Source organism: Schistocerca serialis, chromosome 3, assembly GCF_023864345.2.
Source record: "Schistocerca serialis cubense isolate TAMUIC-IGC-003099 chromosome 3, iqSchSeri2.2, whole genome shotgun sequence".
In the NCBI taxonomy this organism is placed as follows: Eukaryota; Metazoa; Arthropoda; class Insecta; order Orthoptera; family Acrididae; genus Schistocerca; species Schistocerca serialis.
In genome coordinates, this window is record NC_064640.1 from 18761333 (window position 1) to 18788173 (window position 26841).

At 44.8% G+C, this 26841-nt stretch overlaps 1 protein-coding gene across 1 annotated transcript in view; it reads left to right on the plus strand.

The window, feature by feature from the left end:
* Nucleotides 1-26841, plus strand: part of LOC126469649 (facilitated trehalose transporter Tret1-2 homolog) — a 346069-nt gene that overhangs the window by 280276 nt on the left and 38952 nt on the right. Inside the window, exons 3-4 of the mRNA XM_050096773.1 lie at nucleotides 6882-7017; nucleotides 17877-18157. Of these exons, the coding sequence (XP_049952730.1) occupies nucleotides 6882-7017; nucleotides 17877-18157 (417 nt within the window). The remainder of the gene's footprint in view (nucleotides 1-6881; nucleotides 7018-17876; nucleotides 18158-26841) is intronic.

The following is a 26841-nucleotide window of genomic DNA, read 5'->3' on the forward strand; positions in this document are numbered from 1 at the left end:
TATCTTGGAAACGATTTCCCTTTCGATTTAAAATAGTTGTCTTGTATCACACATGGTGAAGGCATTGTTTTTCTCTTTGGATGGGAAGCTATTCCTGAAGACAGCAGAGATGACCAAATCGGCTTTGACTGAGAGCACGAAGCACGAAAAATTACGTTAACCGTGCGAGTTTTCTAACAACTACGCACCCTCTGACTCAGAGGTGAAATATTAAAAGTTTTGGCTGGTTTCGTTGTCTAGGGGCTGGGATACGTAGTTGCCGCATTACAGGCCAAATACTGCCGAGTCTACAGTATATGATAAGAATACACACATAAATCGAATGGTTGAAGGTTTCTATCACAAGGCAATTGCGAATTATGAAAGTAACATATAAATTTATAAATGAAACCTTGCAATTAAATAAAATCTGCAAGGTACTAACTTAACGACTTTAAATGATGAGTACGATAGTAGAAGTACTTTTGAGAATGCGGTGTATTTCTGCAAAACAATTATTGGTGTCGATGGTCCAGCAATTAAATTAAATATAAGTTGAATAACAGGAAAACAATAGACTCCTACAGCACGTAACTAGTTATGAACAACAACACAGCTAGCGAGATATTCACTTCTTAAACGCACACTACGTCTTCACTGTAGAAGCCTCGGAAATCACACAAGAGCACCAGTCGACACTTGGAAATATTACTATCTCTCGCGCCCACGGGCAAACTGCTCCATTCCACGTCTTTCCGCCGACTGCGCGTCCGTCGCGCTGTACTGTCCGCACACAGCACCCGCTCCCGTGTTCTGTGCGACTCCTCCTCGCGCCGCACCGTTCCGAACTCCCTGTTTCCTGTACCAACCTGCCCAGAACTCCCTCGCCTCCTCTGCGGAAACCATGCTCTCCTCCCACTCCGAAATATTTCTATCTCTCGCGCCTACGAGCAAACTGGTCCATTCCACGTCTTTCCGCCGACTGCGCGTCCGTCGCGCTGTACTGTCCGCGCCCAGCACCCACCCCCGTGTTCTGTGCGACTCGTCCTCGCGCCGCACCGTTCTGAACTCCCCGTTTCCTGTACCATCCTGCCCAGAACTCCCTCGCGTCCTCTCCGGTAACCATGCTTTCCTCCCACTTCCATCCAGTCTCACCATTCACGAGCTCTGTGATTGGCTAGAGCGCTCCCGCCATATCTTCAAGCGAACACACATTCTCAAACGTAATGAAACACATTCGAAGTTCTGGATTTACATTTAAATAACTTGAAATTAAATAAATATTCCTACGGCTTTACCATAAACACGCTCTCACACACATTATTAAATACATAAACAACTTAAATAAATATACATCAAAGGAATAGCAACAATAGGTAGGCCAGTAGCTTAATGTCTCTGTGCTTTCTAAACACAGTAAATACTTAACCAATTTCTCCATGAATAGTATACATCAGATATAAACAAAGACATAGATGAATAAATATATTCATAAGCATGCTGCTACCGTTTTTCCGTGTAACTGTGGAGTACTTATGGCCTGACGCGATCGGTAGTAATTGGTCAATTTGACATCCAATAACTCATGTACTATTCAAGTTACATGCCTGTTATTCATACCAATTTAGGTGTACACTAATAGCTTTCTAAAGACACGTCGATCGACGAACACGGATGAAGCGTTTAAATTTTAGAAATTCGTTGCTGGGTGTTACTTGTATAATTTACTGTCAGATACTAAGCTTTAAACTAATAAAGATATTGAAAATCTGATTACACCATCATAATCGTCGTGTAGATAATAGTAATGTACATGTTTCTTTTTGAGGTATCACGATTCATCTGGCTACTATTAATTTCTATACGAACTGTGAAATGTCTGCCATTAAGGTTTCACAAAGTGCGCCATCTTTGGGCCTCCCGGCGCACAGCGTCACCGAGGAATTCCCAGCCACGTGCTCGATGGGCCGGCCTTTGTGCGGCATCACGAGGTTTTTAAGCTACCGTTCAGCACCATGTGGTGGCTGCTGGGCCAAGACCCGCTGAAAGGCCCCGAGCTCGGCCACGCCAACTCAGAACTTAGAATATTTTCAGGGCGCCACAACTCGCCCGTTCAGCAATACTGCAGTAGGTACGCAAAGGTGACTCGATAGTCCCATCTCATCCAAAATTCTGCGCCAGAAAACTACCCTTACTTTCCAGGAGGATGTCTGTACTGGAGGTGGAGAAAGATAAACTACTGTTAGTGTTTCCTGAATGACAGCAGCTTATGTGCGTAGATTAATACAATTAGGGGATCCATCGAAAAATCCTTAAACGCCCTGGAGAGAATGTTATCTCTCGGACACGTTCGACCCCAACTGCTAACTATTACTACAGGAAGAGGAACAAGGCCGTCCCATCAAAAAATACATTAGTGATAAGAAGAGTATCACTCAGGTTCGGTACCGGTAAACATCTCGAAACCAGTAACTACTGAGCAACGTCGCAACAACATTGTTTGTTGGAATTTCTGGCATGTCGAACACCTGGCAAAGCAGAGGCTGGTCAGCCACAACTGGAGGTAGGAAACGCTTTTGTAGCATCCCAAAGTGTTGTTCCACGACCGTAGATTTGCTTTCGGGCAAGGAAGTTGTACGTAGACTAAGTCATGTTCGTCCACGAATATAAAAAAAAACATAGATAAGATCGAATTTGTGGGTTCACCTTGATGCAAAACTCTTGCTTGTTGTACCTACGCCACAGCTTATGTAAATTTACACTGTGACAGTTACTGAACTACACGAAATAAAATGTCGTAACTTCCGAACGGTTTGCGTTAGGACATTCAAACTACAAGGCAGGTAGTGGAGCATGATTGGATTTAGTATGTGCATTATTGTTTATTTTAGCGATGAAGCCCACTTTCATATGGATGGGTTCATCAGCAAGCAAAATTGGGGCATTTGGGGGACTGAGGATCCACATTTCGCGATTGAGAAGTCTCTTCACCTTCAACGGATGACTGTTGGTATGCAATGTCAAAAAATGGCTCAACTTCTGTCATCACTCCCCTAGAACTTAGAACTACTTAAATCTAACTAACCTAAGGACATCACACACATCCATGCCCGAGACAGGATTCGAACCTGCGACCGTAGCTGTCGCGCAGTTCCAGACTGTAGCGCCTAGAACCGCTCGGCCACCCCGGCCGGCTGTGCAATGTCCATCCACGGAATAATCGCTGCGATATTCCTTGATGGCACCGTGCCTACCGAACAGTACGTGAAGGTTTTGGAAGATGGTTTCATTCGCATTATCCAAAGTGATTCTGATTTCGATAAGATGTGATTCATGCAAGACGGAGCTTGACCCCATCGAAAACAGCCACTCAGGAGCTCATCGACTGCATCGATGTTCCGACGCTTCAGCTGGTCGTCTACGCCACATCGTCACCAATGATGGCAAGGCATGTCGAACATGTCAGAATCTAAATCCTAATTCCTGTAGTGACGTTTACATGTTAAATATAGTGTGTGCACGGCGTAGTTTGTACCTAATTTACGTTTTTTTCATATAGTTTAATAATTGTTAGCCTGTACAATAACAATGGACCGTGCAGCTGCAGTGTTTGTGTAATATGAAGCATCACACTAGCAACCAAATAAATCGAGACCAGTCAAGTGGCATACTGAATGGGGAAACACTTCTTGTAAAAATTCAGTCAAATGTGAGGAATAGAAAGTGAAAACATTTGTGCTGGCGAAATAGCGCTGCAGTTATGTTTAGATGTAAAAAACAAAGTGTTTTCCATCATAGCGGACCCACAAACACAATACTGTTTCCTGCAGACATGGACCAGGCAAGAGGTGTACACTGATTGTCGTGAGGCAGCGTCAAATAGTAAGACCGACACAAATGGAAACAGCGTGAGCATTAAAGTTTAAGAATCTTTTGTAAAAGTGTATGTTACCTTTGTTCTTTGATAGTCGAGTTTAGTTCTATGTTTGTGTTGTTCCGCGTCAATGTCGGCAGGCAAATTTCATTGCACAGTTTACAGTTGACATATCCGGCCAGGGCAACGTCGTCGTCGATTGTTTTTCTCGCGATTGTGCATCGTTTGCAGCCATTGATTGGGACGCCCTGGCTGTTGGTCAGGATTTGGATCTCTTGCTTCTTCAATGTCAGCAGGATCCATCATCAAGTGATTTTCATCTTGAATTCCTTCCTGTGTGCCCGCATCTCGTGGTCGTGCGGTAGCGTTCTCGCTTCCCACGCCCGTGTTCCCGGGTTCGATTCCCGGCGGGGTCAGGGATTTTCTCTGCCTCGTGATGGCTGGGTGTTGTGTGATGTCCTTAGGTTAGTTAGGTTTAAGTAGTTCTAAGTTCTAGGGTACTGATGACCATAGATGTTAAGTCCCATAGTGCTCAGAGCCATCCTTCCTGTGTAATGTTCTCGCCGAAAGGTATGGTGTGACACGCCTTGCAATATCGTTAAATGGGTCGCCCTATTTTTGACATTATTCACAACTTGTCTCATTCGGGCATTAAAGGTAGCGCTAAATTAGTGGCCAATTCGGTCGTTTGGGCCGGGCTGCTAAGGGATTGTCGGCAGTGGGCGAAGTATTATCACAGATGTCAATCTTCAAAAATTTTCTCACCATGTTTCTGTTCCTATCTCTCCTTTCAGGGAGATTTTCATACATACTTGGATACTGCAGGCTCCCCCCCCCCCCCCCCCTCGTAGCTTCCACTACCTAGTGACAATGACAATAATAAATAGATTCACAAGGTAGCCTGAGACTGTTCCGGTCGCAGATATATCTGCTCCCATCGTCGCCCAGGCTTTGTTTTCACGATTTGGCATCCCTCAGATTATTACTGCTGACAGAGGTAGGCAATTTGAGTGCCTTTTGTTTGACGAGATAATGCGTCTGTGCTGATGTAGTCACTTTCGTATCCCACCAGTCGGGATGGCAGAGCGCCTACACTGTACTTTGAAGGCGGCCCTGACGCGCTATTCTGTTTCTTGGTCTGACGCCACCTAGCCCTTCGTACAGCTGTAAAAGAGGATATTGGGTGCTCTTCGGCCCAGCTTGTATACGGAAAGATGCAGAGGGTCCCAGGTGAATTTCTTTTCCCCCGTCCCTCTTCCTGACCTTCATATCGGAGACTTTGAACTCTTCTTACATGAGCTGCAATGGCATATGCAGTTTCTTTCGTCTCAGAACCCTTTGCGTCACGGCACAAAAACTATTTGCCTGTCACAAAGATTTACGTACATACACTTTTGTCTAGCTGAGGGACAGGCTGTCAAGCCTCCGCTCTTCCCGTTATATAGGGGCCCTTTTAAAGTCTTACACCGTTAGGACAAGACCTTCGTCCTAAATGTAAACGGACATTGAGATACTGAAGCGATCCCGAGGGTACCACAAGTGCCTCGGTCAGTCTCAGCCCCTCCTACTTCCCCTATTGCAAATCCACCCGTCATTTTTTCGCGGGCTGTTAGGCACATCTCTCGTCGCTCTCCGCACATTCAGGGGCTCCTGGTTTTTCTCGCAGACCTCATCCACGTAATGTGAAGTGCCTCGATTCAAATCGAAGAACATTTGTTTTTCCAAGCTTCGTCCCTCAGAACATAAAAATAAGGCGAGCTGATGTGGCGACGTCAGATAATAAGACCAACACAAGTCGAAGCAGTGTGAGCATTAAAATTTAAGGTGCTTTTGTAAAGGTGTACGTTATCTTTGTTCTTTGATAGTCGAGTTTGGTTCTATGTTTGCGTTGTGCTGTTGATTTTATACAAGTGTTCAGTTTATGCGTATTAATTGTAAAAATAAAGTGTAAAGGGCATCCACATCCAGCGTATATCCTTTTAATGAAGAGGAAATCATAAATTTCCCACAGTCGTGTAACACTCGCGGGACATCACAGAGGCTCCAGCATACATCTCAGCTAAAGAGAGCCTTGCAAACAGAAATGGGACACAGATTAACTTCATAGTTTCCTCAGTCGTCTTCGTGACAGTGACATCTAAGGACATAGACTAATGTATTCCCTTGTGTGCAGCACGCCACCGTAGTTTCCGAACGAAATGGGCTGCAAATCATCATGCACGTAGGTATACTGAAATTCCTTGGTTTGTTCTCTGACGAGACGCGATTTAGTGCCGCACATGACAACCAAATCCCTTACACCTGAAGAGAGCAAACATCAACGCATATGTGCGCGAATCATCCCACTATCGCGATATCAGAATGATGATATGGTCAGAAACAGCCTCGGTGGAAGTACACAAACCACAGGAAACATAAATCATGACAGCCAAGTGGGGATATGGACTTCACCCCTCCCAAGCATGAGTTCAGTTCAACGTCTTTTACATTTGGAGCTCTGTAAAAATATCTTCATTAAGAAAGAAAATACCCTGCCTTACAGCTCTATGACGATCAACATTGTATGTATGGTTCAATTGTCTTTTTATTGTGCTCTATATTTCAGGATAATCTCGCCATCTGAAGCAGTGCACTAGCAGTCTGCTTATCTGTACAATATAACAGAAGCCATTCTTATGATATAAAAAGCAGTTGATATAGCGAAACGAATATGTCGTAAGATTTGTCTGCCTGCTCCGTTTACATCCCTATTTCCGTGTCATTTTGAAGCACGCCTTATAATTTTAAGTTTGAGAATTTTCTCACTAAACTAATGCATCAAATGAAGATCTTCCGCTTTCACTTGCTAAACTTTTTTTCAGATTTTAAGTCAAATTTAAAGCCTTTCTGTTGGTTAATCGGTTAACTATTCGTATACGACAGCAACATTCGTTCTGAATGGATTTCGCCAAATTTGAATGCTGCTGTCGTATAGTGGTGTATTCTGGTATTTAAGTGTTCTGATATGACCTCACTTAATGTGTTGCAGGTTGGAGCCGGACTCGTGGCCAACTTCGCTTGCCTGGCGCCAGCCATGAGTCTCGGATTCTCAGCAGTTGCACTGCCCGTCATGAAGCAAGGGATCGGAAACCCTCCCATCACTGAGGAACAGGAGTCATGGATAGGTAACACGCTACCTGCTTCTTCCTGCTTCCTTCTAGTTTATTCTACTTGAGGGCATTGCTTATGTTTGGGGCCCTTCGATTTTCTGCTAGACTGAAGACGTAGTGCATCTTTCACAAATGCACCAATGTAGAACGCAGGATAGCAAACAAGGCAAAGAAAACGGCACAATGAAACAAAAGTTTGTTTATTTGACTTCACAGAGCTATTCCTTGCATAACTACGATACAAACATGTCTGCAACAAACTTTCACTGTGTACATTTTTTTTTTACTGAAAATGGATGTCAAATAATGACAATCTGGCAACACAACACTCACAGGTAGACAATAATCTGTAGTCAAAACTCTATAAGAGCATTCCCAGCTACTTTTATAAACAGTTCTGTAGACTCTCCATCGTGATAGGCCCCTGCATAAATTAGCGGATAGTATAAATTTCGGCTCTGGCCATTTTTTGTGTTGTCAAGTGTGCACAAGGAAGGGTGCCGTTAATAGGTTAGGTCGACTTTGAATTCCGGTGTCTTGCTATGGAGCCATTTAATATATCATCCTCATCGATCGATATTTAGCGTATCACATCGCCAGCTCATTTCATTCCAGCAGCAAGTATTTCAGTTCGTATGACAGATAGCATCATCGATCTCTAAGATTAAAAAACCTGCAGAAAATGTTAATATCATTTGCATAAAGGCTGCTCTTCTGGTCTAACACTGGAGGACGAATTGAGGTTTGAGATTTCTAACTTATATCACGCTTGTGAGCAGTCATTTAACACTGCAGACAAAAAATTACACAATCAAAGCCACCTAAGTGGTAAATTTCGTGATGCTTCACGCACAGATCACAACCCAACTTATAATTTCCCGTCATATGTATCAGTATTTCTCTACAATGTTAATAAATGCAACGGCCGCTTCATAACTCAGTGCATGAAGAACTGTAGACGAACGAAACACAACAATTAGTGTCCTGTCTATAAGCACTGAGAGATACATTTCGTTTTGATGTGCTGACACGACCGTTACACTGCAGTTCCAAAGTTATTATAAACCTGTATAAACGTCGCTTCAAAAATTGACACCGAGCGAGGTGGCGCAGTGGTTAGACACTGGACTCGCATTCGGAAGGACGACGGTTCAATCCCGCGTCCGGCCATCCTGATTTAGGTTTTCCGTGATTTCCCTAAATCACTCCAGGCAAATGCCGGGATGGTTCCTCTGAAAGGGCACGGCCGACTTCCTTCCCCATCCTTCCCTAATCCGATGAGACCGATGACCACGCTGTCTGGTCTCCTTCCCCAAACCAACCAACCAACCAAAAATTGACTTTGACTTTATGTCAACAAGACATGCATTTCTCTCGGGCTTCATTTCTCAAAAATGGTTCAAATGGCTCTGAGCACTATGGGACTTAACATCTGAAGTCATCAGTCCCCTAGAACTTAGAACTACTTAAACCTAACTAACCTAAGGACATCACACACATCCATGCCCGAGGCAGGATTCGAACCTGCGACCGTAGCAGTCGAGCGGTTCCGGACTGAAGTGGCTAGAACCGCTAGGCCACCGCGGCCGGCTTTCATTTCCCAGTTAAGCAAGATCCAACTAGTTTGACGTGAAGGTACTCCCCCATTTCAATCTCTGCATTTGTGAGAGAAACGCTATGAAACCACTTTGCCCGATATCTCTTTGCTTTCCAGTAAACTTGCGGGCGATTACATAAGAAACGTGAAATATAAACATGCGCAATAAGTGTGGCGGGATTCTAACATCTCAAATTTAGGTACATCCATAAGACTATCCACGGACACAAATGTCCGCTTACCTGCAGATATATGAAACAATTCCGGAATGTTTGCCTGCCAACGTACAACCTGGAACCTGGCCACTATTTCATAGCGTCTGCGTTGGCGTGGGATGCATTGTATAGATGGAACTGATGCTGACATACTGTTATTCTTTGAGCGAGAGATTCGAGGTGCCACCAATGCACCCACAGACACGTCAAGTACAATTACCGACTGATGATGGGATCGCATAAACCAATCACCAAAGATAGTTACATCTCCTAATCTCAGTTTAATAACTTACAGTCTCTGTCTATTGGGGAGACACAATGACTAACTCATTAAGAAATCAATGGCACAAATATAGCGAGCGTTCCTCATAACTCGGAAATAGTAATCTTTTTGTAGATAAACTGGACACAATCCAATTGGCTGCATGAAAACCACACGCTTTATCGTGATTTTCAGAGCATCAGTGTTTGAGAAACAGTTCTCCTCCCAAATTTTTGACGTTAGATGCAAGAAGAAAAGGAGTCCAAAATCTCCAACACTGTTTCGATTTAAGAATTGAACAGTTTAGAATTTACCACAGAGTTATATTAGTCTAAGAACCGGGGGAAGACTCTACACGATGAGGAATGTTGAAAACTTTGTTTGAAAGACAATGAGAAAAGCTACTTTTCGAAACCCTATAGAGAATATTAAAAAACTTAGACATTAATTGGCCATTTTGGGAGGAGCTTTGGAGGACACTAACATTGATCACTAAGTTTAACTTTAAATGAGTTACTATTTGTCCCGCTGAATTTATAGCTCTGGAGAAGTCAAGGACTCAGCCACAATACAATAACATCATTTATACTGGCTTTGCATACTATCTTTCTCCAAAATCATAATATACCCGCCGCGCGGAGTAACCGAGTGGTCTAGGGGCCTTGTCACGGTTCGCGCGGCACCCCCCCCGTCGAAGGTTCGAGTCCCCCCTCGGGCATGGGTGTGTGTGTTGTCCTTAGCGTAAGTTAGATTAAGTAGTGTGTAAGCTTAGGGACCGATGACCTCAGCAGTCTGGTCCCATAACGCCTTACCGCAAATTTCCAATTTATACATACCCATTTCACAATACGTTTCCATAGATTTGTTATGAATAACCAAAGTTACTTAAAATATACTATCTAATCAACAGTATCTGTAACTTATTAGTGCACATTAAATTTACTGTCGAGATGGATAAGCACGGCAAGCTACCATTCTTGGATTTTTTGGTTGAGCGGAAGGCAGGAGGCCAGCTTGGTCATTCAGTGGACCGGAAACGCAACACACACTGATCGGTACTTGAACGCCAATACGTTTCCACCACCCTGTACACAAGAAAGCTGTCCTGAACACGTTGGCTCATAGAGCCAATATTATCTCTCACCACGACCACGTACAGTCTGAATTACAGAACGTAAAACGTGTTTTCGGGGAAAATGGATAGAGCAAAAGCGACATCGCTAACGCTTTCAAGGGCCGCCGACGAAAGACACCTGGTGAATCAGCAGAAGAGGCCAAACGGACTGTATTCCTGCCATACTGTGGAGCAGCTAGCAGTAAGTTAGGACGTCTGCTGCAGAAACATGGGCTATGACCAGTGTTCCGGCCCGCCCCCAAGATATGAGATATGTTGTGCCCTATTAAAGACGACATTGCTCTTCGAGTGTCCGGTGTGTATGGTGTACCCTGTGAATGTGGCAGCATGTACATTGGACAGACAATTCGCACGGTTGCGGAGCGTTGTACTGAGCACAAGCGCCATGTAAAACAAAGGGAGCTTGACAAGTCGGCCATAGCGGAGCATTGCCTAGAAAACGGACATAAAATACGGTTCGAAAATACAAAAGTGTTGGCTCATGCGTCTACATATTGAGGCTCCGTTATGAAGGAAGAGGCCGAGATTCGTTTAAACAACAATTTCAACAGAGACCAGGGATACACACTCAGTAGGTCATGGGGACGGGAGTTGGACATCGAAAGAAAGCAGAGACAGATGCGCGACGCGGGAGCGGTAGTTTCAAACGTGGCGCCTGCCCCTGGCGTCACCTGAGGTCACCGGTGCTGCCACGGGCAATAGCTCCGCTAGCTGCCACATTGAGTCGATCTGATTGGCTGCTGATGATGTCATCATGCCTATATAAGCGAGAAACCGTAGCAGCCCCGGCAGTCAGTGAACGCCTGACGACGATGGCGGAGATGGCCCTCGAAAGCTCGAGGATTTTATTCGAATTGACGCGGCTGGAAAACTGAGAGCGTATGTATGCCGTCGCGAAAGACTCCGAGGACGCAAGGTAGTGATGCTGGACGTTGGAATCTAAAACAAAACCGAGATTTGAACTTATCCCGGTACTGTTCCATTGCGTTCAGTTCGTAACCCTGGGCAGGCCAGTTCATTTCAAGACTGCTGTTGTTAACAAAGCATTGGCTCACAGATGCGACCTTATGACGAACTGCTCGACCACTGTGCCTCATTCGTTTCAACTCCCTCCGCACAACCGTTGTGCTGGTTGGGCTACTGGTAGCACTCTGAAATTCACCAGTGATTCCTTCCGCTGGCTTAGAGCGATTTTTTACAACCACCCGCTACAATGCACGACACTTCCCGTCCATCAGTACATTACGTCTACTTGGACTTGATTTAGGAATGTCCAGATACTTTTGATCAGATACTGCTTCATGTACTGGATGAGTAAAATTATAATCCATAAGAAATTGAAGTGCCACCCCGACCCCTCTGAGACGTCTGGATCACCTGTATTACATGTTACCTGCAAACACAAAACTTGAAATCGTTGTCCAATGGATTCCAGATTATAGAATTTGTAGGCCTCAGGTCTAAAATGCTCGCGTACTTCATGAAGTTGAGACGGACTTAAGACCTGCAACATGTTGCCACAAGATCTACACTCCTGGAAATTGAAATAAGAACACCGTGAATTCATTGTCCCAGGAAGGGGAAACTTTATTGACACATTCCTGGGGTCAGATACATCACATGATCACACTGACAGAACCACAGGCACATAGACACAGGCAACAGAGCATGCACAATGTCGGCACGAGTACAGTGTATATCCACCTTTCGCAGCAATGCAGGCTGCTATTCTCCCATGGAGACGATCGTAGAGATGCTGGATGTAGTCCTGTGGAACGGCTTGCCATGCCATTTCCACCTGGCGCCTCAGTTGGACCAGCGTTCGTGCTGGACGTGCAGAACGCGTGAGACGACGCTTCATCCAGTGCCAAACATGCTCAATGGGGGACAGACCCGGAGATCTTGCTGGCCAGGGTAGTTGACTTACACCTTCTAGAGCACGTTGGGTGGCACGGGATACACGCGGACGTGCATTGTCCTGTTGGAACAGCAAGTTCCCTTGCCAGTCTAGGAATGGTAGAACGATGGGTTCGATGACGGTTTGGATGTACCGTGCACTATTCAGTGTCCCCTCGACGATCACCAGTGGTGTACGGCCAGTGTAGGAGATCGCTCCCCACACCATGATGCCGGGTGTTGGCCCTGTGTGCCTCGGTCGTATGCAGTCCTGATTGTGGCGCTCACCTGCACGGCGCCAAACACGCATACGACCATCATTGGCACCAAGGCAGAAACGACTCTCATCGCTGAAGACGACACGTCTCCATTCGTCCCTCCATTCACGCCTGTCGCGACACCACTGGAGGCAGGCTGCACGATGTTGGGGCGTGAGCGGAAGACGGCCTAACGGTGTGCGGGACCGTAGCCCAGCTTCATGGAGACGGTTGCGAATGGTCCTCGCCGATACCCCAGGAGCAACAGTGTCCCTAATTTGCTGGGAAGTGGCGGTGCGGTCCCCTACGGTACTGCGTAGGATCCTACGGTCTTGGCGTGCATCCGTGCGTCGCTGCGGTCCGGTCCCAGGTCGACGGGCACGTGCACCTTCCGCCGACCACTGGCGACAACATCGATGTACTGTGGAGACCTCACGCCCCACGTGTTGAGCAATTCGGCGGTACGTCCACCCGGCCTCCCGCATGCCCACTATACGCCCTCGCTCAAAGTCCGTCAACTGCACATACGGTTCACGTCCACGCTGTCGCGGCATGCTACCAGTGTTAAAGACTGCGATGGAGCTCCGTATGCCACGGCAAACTGGCTGACACTGACGGCGGCGGTGCACAAATGCTGCGCAGCTAGCGCCATTGGACGGCCAACACCGCGGTTCCTGGTGTGTCCGCTGTGCCGTGCGTGTGATCATTGCTTGTACAGCCCTCTCGCAGTGTCCGGAGCGAGTATGGTGGGTCTGACACACCGGTGTCAATGTGTTCTGTTTTCCATTTCCAGGAGTGTATTATGTTTGGAGGTCACATCGAGTGCTTGCGTGGTGGAGGAGGCAAAATTCAAAATTTGTGGTAAGGTCTTACGGGACCAAACTGCTAGGTCATCGGTCCCTAAGCCTACACACTACTTAAACTAACTTTAACTTACACTATGGACAACACACACACACCCATGCCCGAGGGGGGACTCGAACCTCCGACGGGGGGAGCCGCACGGATGGTGACAAGGCACTTTACCTAGTGTAAGGCGCATGTGGTGTTTACCGTAATACCGTCCAAAATAGGACTTTTTCCTGATGATAAACAACAACTGCTTGGACACACTATTCGCTTCATTCTTACTAAGTAGTCGAGCATATGCGTCTATGTGTGTGCTTATATTATGTGTATGTATAAGTGTGTGTGAGTAGGAACGAAAGTTCGTGCGCACGTGTGTGTGTGTGTGTGTGTGTGTGTGTGTGTGTGTGTGTGTGTGTGCGTGTGTGTGTGTGTGTGTGTGTGGGGTGTGTGTGTGTGTGTGTGTGTGTGTGTGTGTGTGTGTGTGTGAGAGAGAGAGAGAGAGAGAGAGAGAGAGAGAGAGAGAGGGGGGGGGGGGGGGGGGGAGGGAGAGATAGAGAGTAATATATGATTTTTTTGTTGTGACTTTGTAAAGCTCTATCAGCTAATAATTCTTGTGTAAGTGTTGATATGATATATGAAGTTTTTTGAGAGACCCCATCCCAGTTTGTACAACAGGATTTGTATAAAAATTAATGCACATTTTCAGTGAATGACATTTCATCTGAGACATTTCTATAGTGTTAATTCTAGTGTCGAAACTTTATATTACTGTATATAAAAAAGTTAACACAGACTAATAATGAATGAAACTTTTTATAGCCGGCCGAAGTGGCCGTGCGGTTAAAGGCGCTGCAGTCTGGAACCGCAAGACCGCTACGGTCGCAGGTTCGAATCCTGCCTCGGGCATGGATGTTTGTGATGTCCTTAGGTTAGTTAGGTTTAACTAGTTCTAAGTTCTAGGGGACTAATGACCTCAGAAGTTGAGTCCCATAGTGCTCAGCGCCATTTGAACCATTTTTGAAACTTTTTATAATTTCTGAAGCACTAAAATATGTGTACTAAATGGTATTAGGAAGTGTCCCCTAATTCCTTGAGGCATCTAGTGTGCTTCACACATATTACCATGTTTCAGTTCCTAGCCATTCAGTACATAGATAATTAGTAGAAAATTAAACTATGGTCTCAGAGTTGATAACTTGACAAACTGCTACTCGTGTGTACATGAGAAAATGGTGTCGATATTCAAACTGTGGTGAAAGGTCAGCAGTGCTTGAATAATGGTGGAATCACCATTGTGACACCAAATGAAGGAGAGGAAGCAACGAGACATACTTAGAAAGTACAAAAAGTGACAGAACACTAAAATAGCAGAAAATGAAAATTCAACGGTTTTTTGGGGTCTAGTCCTTAATAGACAAGCTATTAAACGTTAGTGTAATACTTAGAAAATGTTAAAACATGTAAGAAATTGGAAAAATATCCAAAACTGGCAAAGTAACTTACGTATCAAAGATTCTAAGAAGTGTAACGATCAGGAGTAAAATGCGAGTAGAAACCTCTTGACACTCGTAGAATACTTACTAAGTGCGAAACTAGTGAAAAATATGTGGAAGTTGCGAGAAAATGGCTTCGTGCAATATTCGGACCATAAGTTGATATGGACGTAGAAAACGTTTTGGGTGCTGAATTTACAGTGGGAGTTGTATAATCGAAAGTGTTTTGTTAACTGGATGGAAGAAGCGATTTTGTTAAGTTAATAGGACATGTATGCTGAGAGAGACAAGTAGATGCTTAAATCATAATGAAGAACATGATATTCTAGGGTACAAAGAGATTATAGAGTTCAGGGAGGTGTTTAAACACAGGTGGCATTGCAGAAATTTGTACGGATGAGATCATATTTTTACAGTATTTCTCGGTGAAAAAAGCTAGTTTGTAATTTCAGCCAGACTTGGATTTCTGCTAGACACTCCATTAGTGAGTGCCCACGTTCGTTTAGGCTCACGGGTTAATCGGAGATATTTTGGTGGTTTCGTAATAATGATTACAAATGGTAAGATAAATGTCATAGACGAAAGTGCAGATTGAGCTTGCGATGCCGCTATCCGAATGTATGGTAATATTTTTAGACCGATGGACGTCTGGAAAGCGGCTATCGCGTGTGATAAGCCAGAATAGCTTTGGGGTCGACAGAAGCGTCCGATCCCACGCGTCGGCTTTGACCCGTGACGTAAGGGTGTCGTCGTGTGTGACGTCATGACGACGCGGAGTTTGGTTTGAGTGTGGCTGTCTCCAGTTCTGTTTTATCTTATTTTATTTACTTTTCTGATCTGTTCGTTCTATCTCGTGAGATTTTTTTTTTTAATTTAAAAACACTTATTACTTATTTTAATTATCTGTTTCCTCGAATTTCTGTTTTAGTTTATTATATTTATCTTTCTGATCTGTTCGTTATATCCCGTGAGATTTTTTTTTAAAAAGACGAAAAACACTAATCAGCTACTGAAGCATCTTTATCTTCTATGGGTTGCAGGGGTTACGACCCCTGGGGAGGTGGGTGGGTATTCATACATGGCTGTCTTCACTTACACGTTGTAACTACGCAAGGCGCCTAAATTTGTTTATATTTAGTTTGCCCCACACCCAAAAACACCCCATTTCCCGTGCTTGTCCCGTTAGTGTCATTAGGCTTCTTGTGGAAAGTGTGTGTGTTTGTTTTTGTTTCCGCCATATTTGTGACGTCATGGGTCAAAGCAGACGGGTGGGATCGGACGCTTCCGTATTTCCTAGCTTTGCTATGTAGTTCAGACTACTACACGGAATTACTGAATAAATATTGGCGATGGCGTACAAGAAATCGAATGTTAAATGAATTCTGATTTTCATTAACAAAAATAACCTCTTTGAAGTGACTGAACAGAATGCACTAACTGGTGTACGTTAATCACGCCTAGCAGTGGAACAACATTTACGTAACACAATATACACACACATATGATAAACACTTGAACTTGCTGTAAACTAGATTGACCTACACCAACTGTCAGTGATGATTTTAGTGTTACTGAATTTGCATTGTACTCAAGGTACAATGAGTACTGTGGTGGCAATGAATTCTTTAATTGAATAATCAATGAACACTATAGAACTGATGGTTACTAGAGATGTTAAAAATATTACTTTAGAATCATTTTGTTCTAATGAAACTGAATGAGTTTTTACGTTGATAATGTACTTAAAAGCCACCACATCGAGTTGAACTGTAACTAATGTGGCACAGTACCTGGCGTCTTCTGTCAGTTGTATAATCCGGCGTTTGTTGGAAATTTTCGGCGTTAACTCCGATTATATCCTCTTGTTGCATTAATACGCCGATACTCACGTAATATAGCCTTATTACTGGTATTGCTGCACACACAGTGATGGATTTGGGATAACAATGAACTAATTTCTGTAAATAATTTATGGCACTCGTGGAATGCACTTTGAATCACAAACTTATTATTTCACTCAGACATTACACTGTACAGAACTTGACTTGATAAATACATAAACTGGTTCGCTACGGATAAATATACTTGTTATGGCGGCGGTATAAAATGCACTGTTCATAAGAACACTGTCGTACGATAACTACTAGTTCGTTGCTTGTGCTGGCGTGAGCTCATCAATGGATCTCATATGGTAGTAAGATCGTAAATTACGCAGACTTCCACAAGGCGTGCCATGTGCTTTTTGAGCGGGAACAGCAACTATATCTCTCACAAGCCGTCTCCGTCGAAATGTTGCATCCTGCAAGCCCTATTGTCCATTTGACTTGCTGACACACCATAAATCCAGGTCGTGTATGTTGTAAGCTCACTTTTAACTGTCTATAGGCAATGTTACCGTACCGTACTAAAACCTTCACTTTCGCGTAGCGTAATCTCTGTTCTGCATCTGAACAGTTCCAGAACACATCTCTCTCTACTGCCAAATTCACGCGCCAACCGCGTTCTCGGGGATTTCCGTCACATTTAAACATTAATTTACACTATGCCAAGTTCTCTATTTACAAATGGACATACCATAACATTACCATATTCAATTACAATCATTTATATATATATATATATATATATAACTAATATTAAATTAATATTTTTACTATACGTAACAATATTATCCTAGTTTAATGCTTCTTTATTTCGTCGTGCGAGCGCAGCGCTATTCAGATACTGTCTTACTCGTAGCGCTATTTCATTTGAATGCCGCCAGGCGGAAGCACCTGTGCTTTTGTTTGCACAACTATTCAACAGATGGCATGAGCGTTCACTTATTCAACTGCTGCGCCTTGGCTATGCTTCGTTGTGGCATTACAAGCTACTGAAAAAGGAACTGGGAAAATATTGAGGAATTGAGATATTAGCGGAGACGTGGAGATTTAAAGCAACACAGAGTGACTGAGAAGAGTAGACCCTGGACAAGGTTTTGGCGGCTTTAAAGGGTTTCCAATCTCCACTGACTTCGTATTTGAGTCGCTATTGGAGCTCGTGTTGGATCTTGTGGTTTAAGAACAGTGTCATTGTATTACCGCCGTAACGCATTTCTGCAGTACGCGTCCCTTCTGAAGCCACAATTATAGTGGCACTGGAGTAGCTATCCAGCACGTTTGTGTCGGCAGCCAGCCTGGCGGCGATCGCGACTCCGTTCGGCTGCCTGGCGTCGGGCCCGCTGCTGGACAGGTTCGGGCGCAAGGTGACGCTGCTGCTGATCAACGTGCCGGGGCTCCTGGGCTGGCTGCTCGTCGCCACGGCGCCCGACGGGCCCTCCTTCCTCGCGCAGCTCTACGCCGGCCGCATCTTCACCGGCATCTCTTCCGGCATGGCCAGCATCCCGGCCACCGTCTACGCCGCGGAAATAGGCGACAGCTCTCTGCGCGGCATGCTCGTCACGTGGACGTCCGTAAGTAACCGATCCTTTTCTGCAGTCCAGACTAGAAGTACGCGTAGGCAACATTTGATTAAGATAGAAGAGAATTTGCGTCCGTGTACATCTACATTTATACTCCGCAAGCCACCCAACGGTGTGTGGCGGAGGGCACTTTACGTGCCACTGTCATTACCTCCCTTTCCTGTTCCAGTCGCGTATGGTTCGCGGGAAGAACGACTGTCTGAAAGCCTCCGTGCGCTGTCGAATCTCTCTAATTTTACATTCGTGATCTCCTCGGGAGGTATAAGTAGGGGGAAGCAATATATTCGATACTTCATCCAGAAACGCACCCTCTCGAAACCTGACGAGCAAGCTACACCGCGATGCAGAGCGCCTCTCTTGCAGAGTCTGCCACTTGAGTTTGTTAAACATCTCCGTAACGCTATCACGGTTACCAAATAACCCTGTGACGAAACGCGCCGCTCTTCTTTGAATCTTCTCTATCTCCTCCGTCAACCCGATCTGGTACGGATCCCACACTGATGAGCAATACTCGAGTATAGGTCGAACGAGTGTTTTGTAAGCCACCTCCTTTGTTGATGGACTACATTTTCTAAGGACTCTCCCAATTAATCTCAACCTGGTACCCGCCTTACCAACAATTAATTTTATATGATCATTCCACTTCAAATCGTTCCGCACGCATACTCCCAGATATTTTACAGAAGTAACTGCTACCAGTGTTTGTTCCGCTATCATATAATCATACAATAAAGGATCCTTCTTTCTATGTATTCGCAATACATTACATTTGTCTATATTAAGGGTCAATTGCCACTCCCTGCACCAAGTGCCTATCCGCTGCAGATCTTCCTGCATTTCGCTACAATTTTCTAATGCTGCAACTTCTCTGTATACTACAGCATCATCCGCGAAAAGCCGCATGGGACTTCCGACACTATCTACTAGGTCATTTATATATATTGTGAAAAGCAATGGTCCCATAACGCTCCCCTGTGGCACGCCAGAGGTTACTTTAACGTCTGTAGACGTCTCTCCATTGAGAACAACATGCTGTGTTCTGTTTGCTAAAAACTCTTCAATCCAGCCACACAGCTGGTCTGATATTCCGTAGGCTCTTACTTTGTTTATCAGGCGACAGTGCGGAACTGTATCGAACGCCTTCCGGAAGTCAAGAAAAATAGCATCTACCTGGGAGCCTGTATCTAATATTTTCTGGGTCTCATGAACAAATAACGCGAGTTGGGTCTCACACGATCGCTGTTTCCGGAATCCATGTTGATTCCTACATAATAGATTCTGGGTTTCCAAAAACGACATGATACTCGAGCAAAAAACATGTTCTAAAATTCTGTAGCACCAGCAACGCCTCCATTTCTGCGACCAGAAATACGAGTGGTATACCGACTTAAGCCCGTAAAGGGCCATCGAACAAAGTGGAAACATTAAAACTGTACAGGGTGATTCTGCGATGATGTTACGAACTTTCAGGGACGATGAAGAAGGGCAAATATATCAATTTCAGGTATGTGATCCTGGCCCGGGAACGACCGAGTCGAAAGTTATCAGCGAAAAGCCACTCGAGTTCCACTTCAGCGTCGCACAGTGCTCAAACCAACCCTGATCATTACGAACGGAATTCCCGCTGAGTACTCCCCAGTGCTCTGCTAATTTCCCCTGTTGGTAGACTAATAAAGGCGCAGGTAATCCTAAGCCTACGGTACAGTAATAACGAATACAGTTAATCTGCACAAGTTTCACAAACAGCTATATTTACAACAATTGTTCAAAATAGCACCCCCGACTTCATGGCATCGGAGCACAAACTATTGTTATACCCATTCTAAAAGCCCTGCTCTCATTTCGACAGTGTCGCAGGCAGCGAGAATTGTTGCCAGGTGATCCTCTTCCATCTCGATTGGCGTCTCATACACAAGATTTTTACCTGCCCCCCCAAGAAGAAATCGATTGGGATGAGATAATGTACACGTGCTGACCACGAAACAGAACCACCTCTGCCTACCCACTTTTCAGGGAATGTCTGATGCAGGTGTTCATGAACTCTCAGTCGGAGGTGAGATGGGACTCCATCATGTTGGAACCACGCCCATTGACGAACAACCAATGCTCGCCAGGATTCCCTAAAAATACAGTCTTAGCAACAACAGTACTGGTACATTTATTCCACAGTCAGAGATATCATAACGATTTTAGCTTATAACTTTCGACTCAGTCATTTCCAGACGAGGGTCCCTGAGACTTCAGATTGATACATTTATTCTTCTCCATCATTCGTGAAATGTTGTAACATCATCACGGAACACTCACCCTGGTAGCCATGCGAGCTATCATGACTAATTCCGGGACCGGGAGCCGGCCAGAGTGGCCGAGCGGTTCTAGGCGCTACAGTCTGGAGCCGCGCGACCGCTACGGTCGCAGGTTCGAATCCTGCCTCGGGCATGGATGTGTGTGACGTCCTTAGGTTAGTTACGTTTAAGTAGTTCTAAGTTCTAGGAGACTGATGACCTTAGAAGTTAAGTCCCATAGTGCTCAGAGCCATTTGAACCATTTTTGAACCGGGACCGGGAGGTATGCCAGCACTCAATTTTTTCTTTTAATCTCATTTTGTTCGTTGTTGGTCATTGTATTTGTTCGGAGCGGACGTCCTAAGACGCTTGTTCAAGTTCATAGTCGATCCATTCACTCAGTCTTTTTGTTACAGAGGGCAGTTAATTCTCTAACCGAACACGCTGAGCTACCGTGCCGGCATCCCTGAATCGAATCCGCCCAGGGGATTAGTGGTGAGGGATCTGTCTGCCAGTCAGTCTGGATGTGGTTTTAGGCGGTTTCCCACATCCCTCTAGGTAAATACCAGGATGGTTTCCGTGTTCTGTCTAAGATACACGCGACGCAAACATTTAGAACACTTCCTCACACTTCCACACTGAATTTACTCTAAACACAGACAAATTTGGTACACTACTTCTGTCCTGGGGGCTGAATACGAGACTGATGACCCCCGAGCTTCATGGCCTGTCAGTAGTAGCGAATTGGGGTTACGGGTGCAATTTTGATATCAAATTGATATGCAAATTAGTTAAATTGATCAATTAATCAATTTAACCTGCGCTGCATGTCATTTGACCATTTTTTTCCGTTGCTATGTCGGGATGCATCGGTTGTGTGACATAACCTGCGTTCGACTCGAATACAGCTGCGTGTTCTGTGTATGACGTAGAGCATTGTGTACTTGCGATTGTTAACAGCAAACCTCTCGGTCATCAGAGGACTTCCATCCTGCTTCGACACATTCCTCTAGACGAACGAAGATTTATACGACGCACTCCATTCCCCTACGGCATAAAATCAAGTCTTCAGTTTTATAACTACGGTGATTCTAAGTTAGTGACAGGTGTTTGTGAGGTACCACAATCTCCGTGCATACATCTGCTTGACAGATGTCCTCTTTACGGAGATAGTGGCAGAATGACGTGTAATTTCACATGGCAAACACCGCTGCTATGCGTTTGTCCTTTTGTTTGCAAGAGGCATTCCCCGTTACTAACGATCATTTTATATAGGACTGACGCGAGCATAATATAATTTGTGAACCGGGGGTATACATCTCTGGAAAGCTATATTGTACGTGTATCACAAGGAATCGATGTTTTAAGGAAGTAGTTTTTCGTTTTACAGTTTATCACCGTAGTTTATCGTAGAGAAACCTGCAAGGAGAATGTATGTCATGCGCTGGAAATATATTTCTTACATTGGGATAGTAACAGCGTTGTATACCATACGGCTAATAGATCGGAAACCGCAACGCAGCGTGTTTTAAGTGCAGAACATTGTAGCCTTAAGAGTGCATGTGTTTATGCTCTCTCTTACCAATATCTTCTTGGTAATGACCCCAGACACTAAAACAATACTTTAGAATTGCTAGCGCAGTTGATTTACGTAAAACGCAGCAAACTCCGTCCGTCTGGAGCTCCATCATGCATAAAAACCACCCGTTTCTTGTTCTTAACCGTCTGTTATATCTTCACGACAGTTTAATATCTACTGTACACCGATAAGGGGTGCTAACCTCCTCGACATTCGCACATCTGGAGAAATCTTGTGCTCTTGGATGAGTGTGGGACAGCAGTTACAACCTCGGTTCGCACTGTTCCTGCACGAAACGTGGAATGTAGCGGTCTACTTTTGGTCAGCTGCAGATAGAGTTGGTCAAAGACAATGCCAGGAGATCTTTCAGTCTCTAACTTTATCCTAAGAATGCGAAAATGCCCTGTGACTCCCATCCTCATAGAGAAAGATCGTAAGTGACGCACTATGATCAAAGTTCTAGAGATATGTAGGTCTCTTTGGTGTACAAGGGTTGGAACTTTAATAGTGGCAACTATTTATGTACATCTCGTATAAAATAGATACGTGTTCCCAACTTTTACTGGCCTGCAATGTAGTCAGCAGCATTGCGTATAACACGTTGCCAGCGATGTGGAAGTCGTAGGATAGTCTTAGCAGTACCAGTTGTGTTGACAGTTCGAGCGGTGCAGTCTATTGCCCGACGATTTTGTGGCAGTTCTGAAGCGAGTGCCGTGAAGTGTTTGCTTCAGTTTAGAAATCGAGTTGAACTCACGAGGGCTTACGTCAGGTGAGTGCAATAGGTGGTATAGCACTTAGCAGCCCCAACAGTCAAACAAATCAGTAACAGCTTGCACTGTACGTGCTTGAGCATTGTCTTGCAAAATGATGGTCAGGTCCTGCAAAACATGTCACCACTCCTGCCTCTAAGCTGGTCGTAGGTTGTGTTCCAAAAATGAACAGCGTGTGTTTTTCCCAACATGTGTGCCAATGGCGTGAAAGATTGTCTGAAATGTTTGTAATACACACGTTCATGAGAGTTTATTTGCAGACCCTGGACACGAGAGATGCTCTAAGATCGTGTAACTTGTTCAACAAACTGAAATAAATTGCTTAATATCGATTTTTTTCTTTGGAGTTTAAATTCTCGCTTTTTGTTTACTCTGATAAAGGTTTCAAAATAATGAGGACTCTGCGGTGATCGGTAGTTCTCGCATCAAAATAGTCGAAGCTTTTTTTTCATAAATTTACGCAGGGTGGGCTTGTCTCTGCTGATCATTTGTGACCGGTGCCGGTACACTTCGATGGACGTCACAAAATGATGTGATGCGACTGCAGTCGAACGTAAAAACTATACCGATTTTGCTCATAAAACTAACAGAAAATGGACTTTACCTATTTTCGTGGGAAGAGGACATTTATTATGGTCGCAAATGTGTTTTACTTTTTCTAATAGATGCTTGGTTACCGATGCATTGACGTCAAATACAGTTGTTCTCCATCCCCGACGGCGAGCTCCTGCGGGCGAAGTGCGGCGGGGGAGTGTCTGCTGTGTAGGTCGCCGAACACAGCCGCTCTCTGTTCAGGGGGGGGGGGGGGGGCGTGTGGGGGGGGGGGGGGGCTCTGTCGCTATATTTTAGACGAACAAGTTGCACTTGAGGCGGCCGTCGTTTTACCTCCTATTGTTTAACTGACTATGCACGCTATTGCGCAGGCATAGGTGCGTCGCCTTAAGGAGGCGGCCAGATGGTGGAAAGCCAAGTGCGGGCAGCGGCCTTAGAGGGTGGTAGCGGGGTCGTGAGACGCTCGGCAGAGCATCGTAGAGGGGGGAAGGGGGTGGGGGAGGCGTGAGGGGAAGTGAGAAGGCTTCGGTTTTCGGCAGTTTGTGATTGTACATCGAGAAGAAAGCACGTTCAACTACCACCCCCTCTGCACTCTTTTAGGATGACGATTTTCCCCCAGTACATGTGCTGCATTATGACCCATTCATTACGAGTGCTGGTTTTTTGACGACAATTTCGAAGTGTGATTAGATCTGTGACGCATTTTCTTTCATCAGTTGTGGTAGCGTGTACTGGCTTCGATTACCTGGGCTGAAGTATGGTTTTTGAGCAGGCATCTGTAGCGAACTCTGGTGTCGAAGAGCGATGGATACTGTACACTTACAGGTAATACACTTTTTAAACTCCTCTCTGTCCAGCACCAGCATCTCATCAGTTGAATGTATTTCCCACCAAAAAGAATAAAGATAGTACCTTACATCCCTGCCTTTTTCCCGGCAGCTTGTAGGTGTAGGGTAAAGTTTGAGTGTGTCTGTCGCTAGTTTCGAGTGGTATTGCGAACTTTTTTCCCAGCAGGATAACACCAGTTGTATGGTATCGTCAGTTTTTGAGCTGTATTGCGCTCTTATGCCGTCCTTGTGTACTGCTACATATATAGAACTTGCAATTAGGCCCAAACATTGTGATTAATTACGATATTAGGATCGATATTTGGGTCAGTTTCCCGACCAAAATAAATAAAGTACACTAACCTAACCTTCCTCTCCTGCATCTGGACAGTTTCCATGTGTTAAGTCGTGCACTTGGGCTTTCCATCCAGTAGAATCAGTGTTTGAGTCCCAGAAAGGATACAGCCATTTTTAATTTCCTGTCAATTCCAAGTGCCTCTGGTGGTTTAGTTGTATTAGGGGGGTACAATTGGGCTATCTGCCCAGGAGGATCAGCGTTCGAGTCCCAGAAAGGGTACCGCCAATTTTAATTTCCCGCCAATTACCGGGTGGGGGGTGTCAGCACAGCCCTGGGACAAAGAAATTCCCACCAAAATTCGAAATTCCCGCCAAAATTCGAATTTCCGCCAATAGGGTAGGTTTGGGGGAGGAGGAGGAGGGGGCTGGGCACACGTGTAGGCTGAGAAAAACACATGACGTCAGCCGAGGGTGGGGATGGGTGTGGTCAGGGGCAGGGGTGATTAATTGATCAATTTAATTAATTTGCATATCAATTTGATATCAAAATTGCACCCGTAACCCCAACTCCGTACTAGTCCTATCATGTACAGTACGCAGGCCATCCTGGCTGGCTCGCCCCGCACTTTGGAGACGACTGCTACCCAGACCACTCCAGCCGTGTTGATGCAAAGCCCTGTATTTATCCTCCTTTGCTGTTATTTTGTTAGCCGAGCGGTCTAAGGCGCTGCAGTCATGGACTGTGCGGCTGGTCCCGGCGGAGGTTCGAGTCCTCCCTCCGGCATGGGTGTGTGTGTTTATCCTTAGGATAAGTAGTGTGTAAGCTTAGGGACTGATGACCTTAGCAGTTAAGTCCCATAAGATTTCACACAAATTTGAACTTTTTTTTTGTTATTTTGATTGACTATACAGGGACAGAGTTGCAACAGAAGCAGTGAATGTCAAAGTATCCCTGTTCTGCTAGTTGATCAATTCATTTTACCTCCACTTACAGTTCCCAAATAGGTATTTTCATAATTATAAGAGTGTACGTGATAGCAGTAAACATTACATAATATCATTTCTATGGATATATTCTTCTAATCATACTTATTCACTTTCCAACACACCCGGATAGTCGTGCATGTTAAAGTGTCGTTTCTGGGACAAGGAAATGTACCGACATGACTGAGTCCGCCTAGACGATTAATAACGAGGACCGGTGTGCCGACCAGGCTGGATGTGGTTTCTAGGCGCTTTCCCACACACCACTAGTTTCATACTGGACCGGTACCCAGGTCCCGCCTCAGTTACACGATTCACAAACGTTTACGAAACTTTCGCTCACTTTACACGCACACTGTTGCGGGTAACATATTCCGCCCCGGCGAGAAACGGGGTGGCGACAGGAAGGGCATCCAGCCACCCCTTAAATCAGCCAGCCTAAATTTGCTAATAAGCATGCCGACCCTACACTAAATGTCAGCATATTATGACTATGTCAAAGGTCGTAACTTCGACATGCTAGTCAATCCAAACAGAGCATAATATCAGGCTCTGCAAATTGGTGTTTCCTATCCTGACATGTTGACAAGCGCAGTGCATTCTGCAATGACAATGATGCGAGTGTGGAACTGGCTGAAAGAAGGAGGGCGTATGAATAGACGAGTATGTACTGGACCACACAGTGTGGAATAACGGACACCTTGTCTACATGGCGTAGTTAAATCTAAGAAGTTATCTAAGGACAATTCTGGTCCAATGTTAGGTGTTAAGTTACCACCATGATGACTCTTCTGGTCTGATACCCCTTCTCTTATAATCCCCCTCCCCTCCCACTGCTTCTCATGAAACTGTTCTAAATAGTACAAGAAATTGGAAGCAGCCTATTTCTTTTATGTTAAAATCCGCGATGGTAGAAATACGTACATGGCCCGTGTAAAACCGGCCGGAAATTCAACTTCAAACGAAAAAGACGAGAAAGCACATGTCAAGTTACAATGGAAGTAAAATTCAAATAACTCACATAACTTGTGTTAGAAAGGCAAAAAAGAACGCTATGGTGCACTCCCTCTCACTCCTGTCTCATCTAAGCGTCAGATCCTCTTGCATAGGCTTCCACCCGAGAATTCAACATTTTGAGACCGAATGACAGCATTTTTCACGACTTTCGTTCAGTTTACACTTTTTGCGATTTTTATTTTGCAAGTATTACGCAGATGTATCAAATCACATTTTCATACCACATTACTTACACCCAACAGGTTTGAAGCTATGTTTTCTTGCTTATTTTGTGGGTATTGCTCAAGTGTCTCATTACTGTTCAAATTTCGTTGCAAGAGTACGGCAACTCATCTTCAGTTCCATTTTTAACTTACTTACTTAT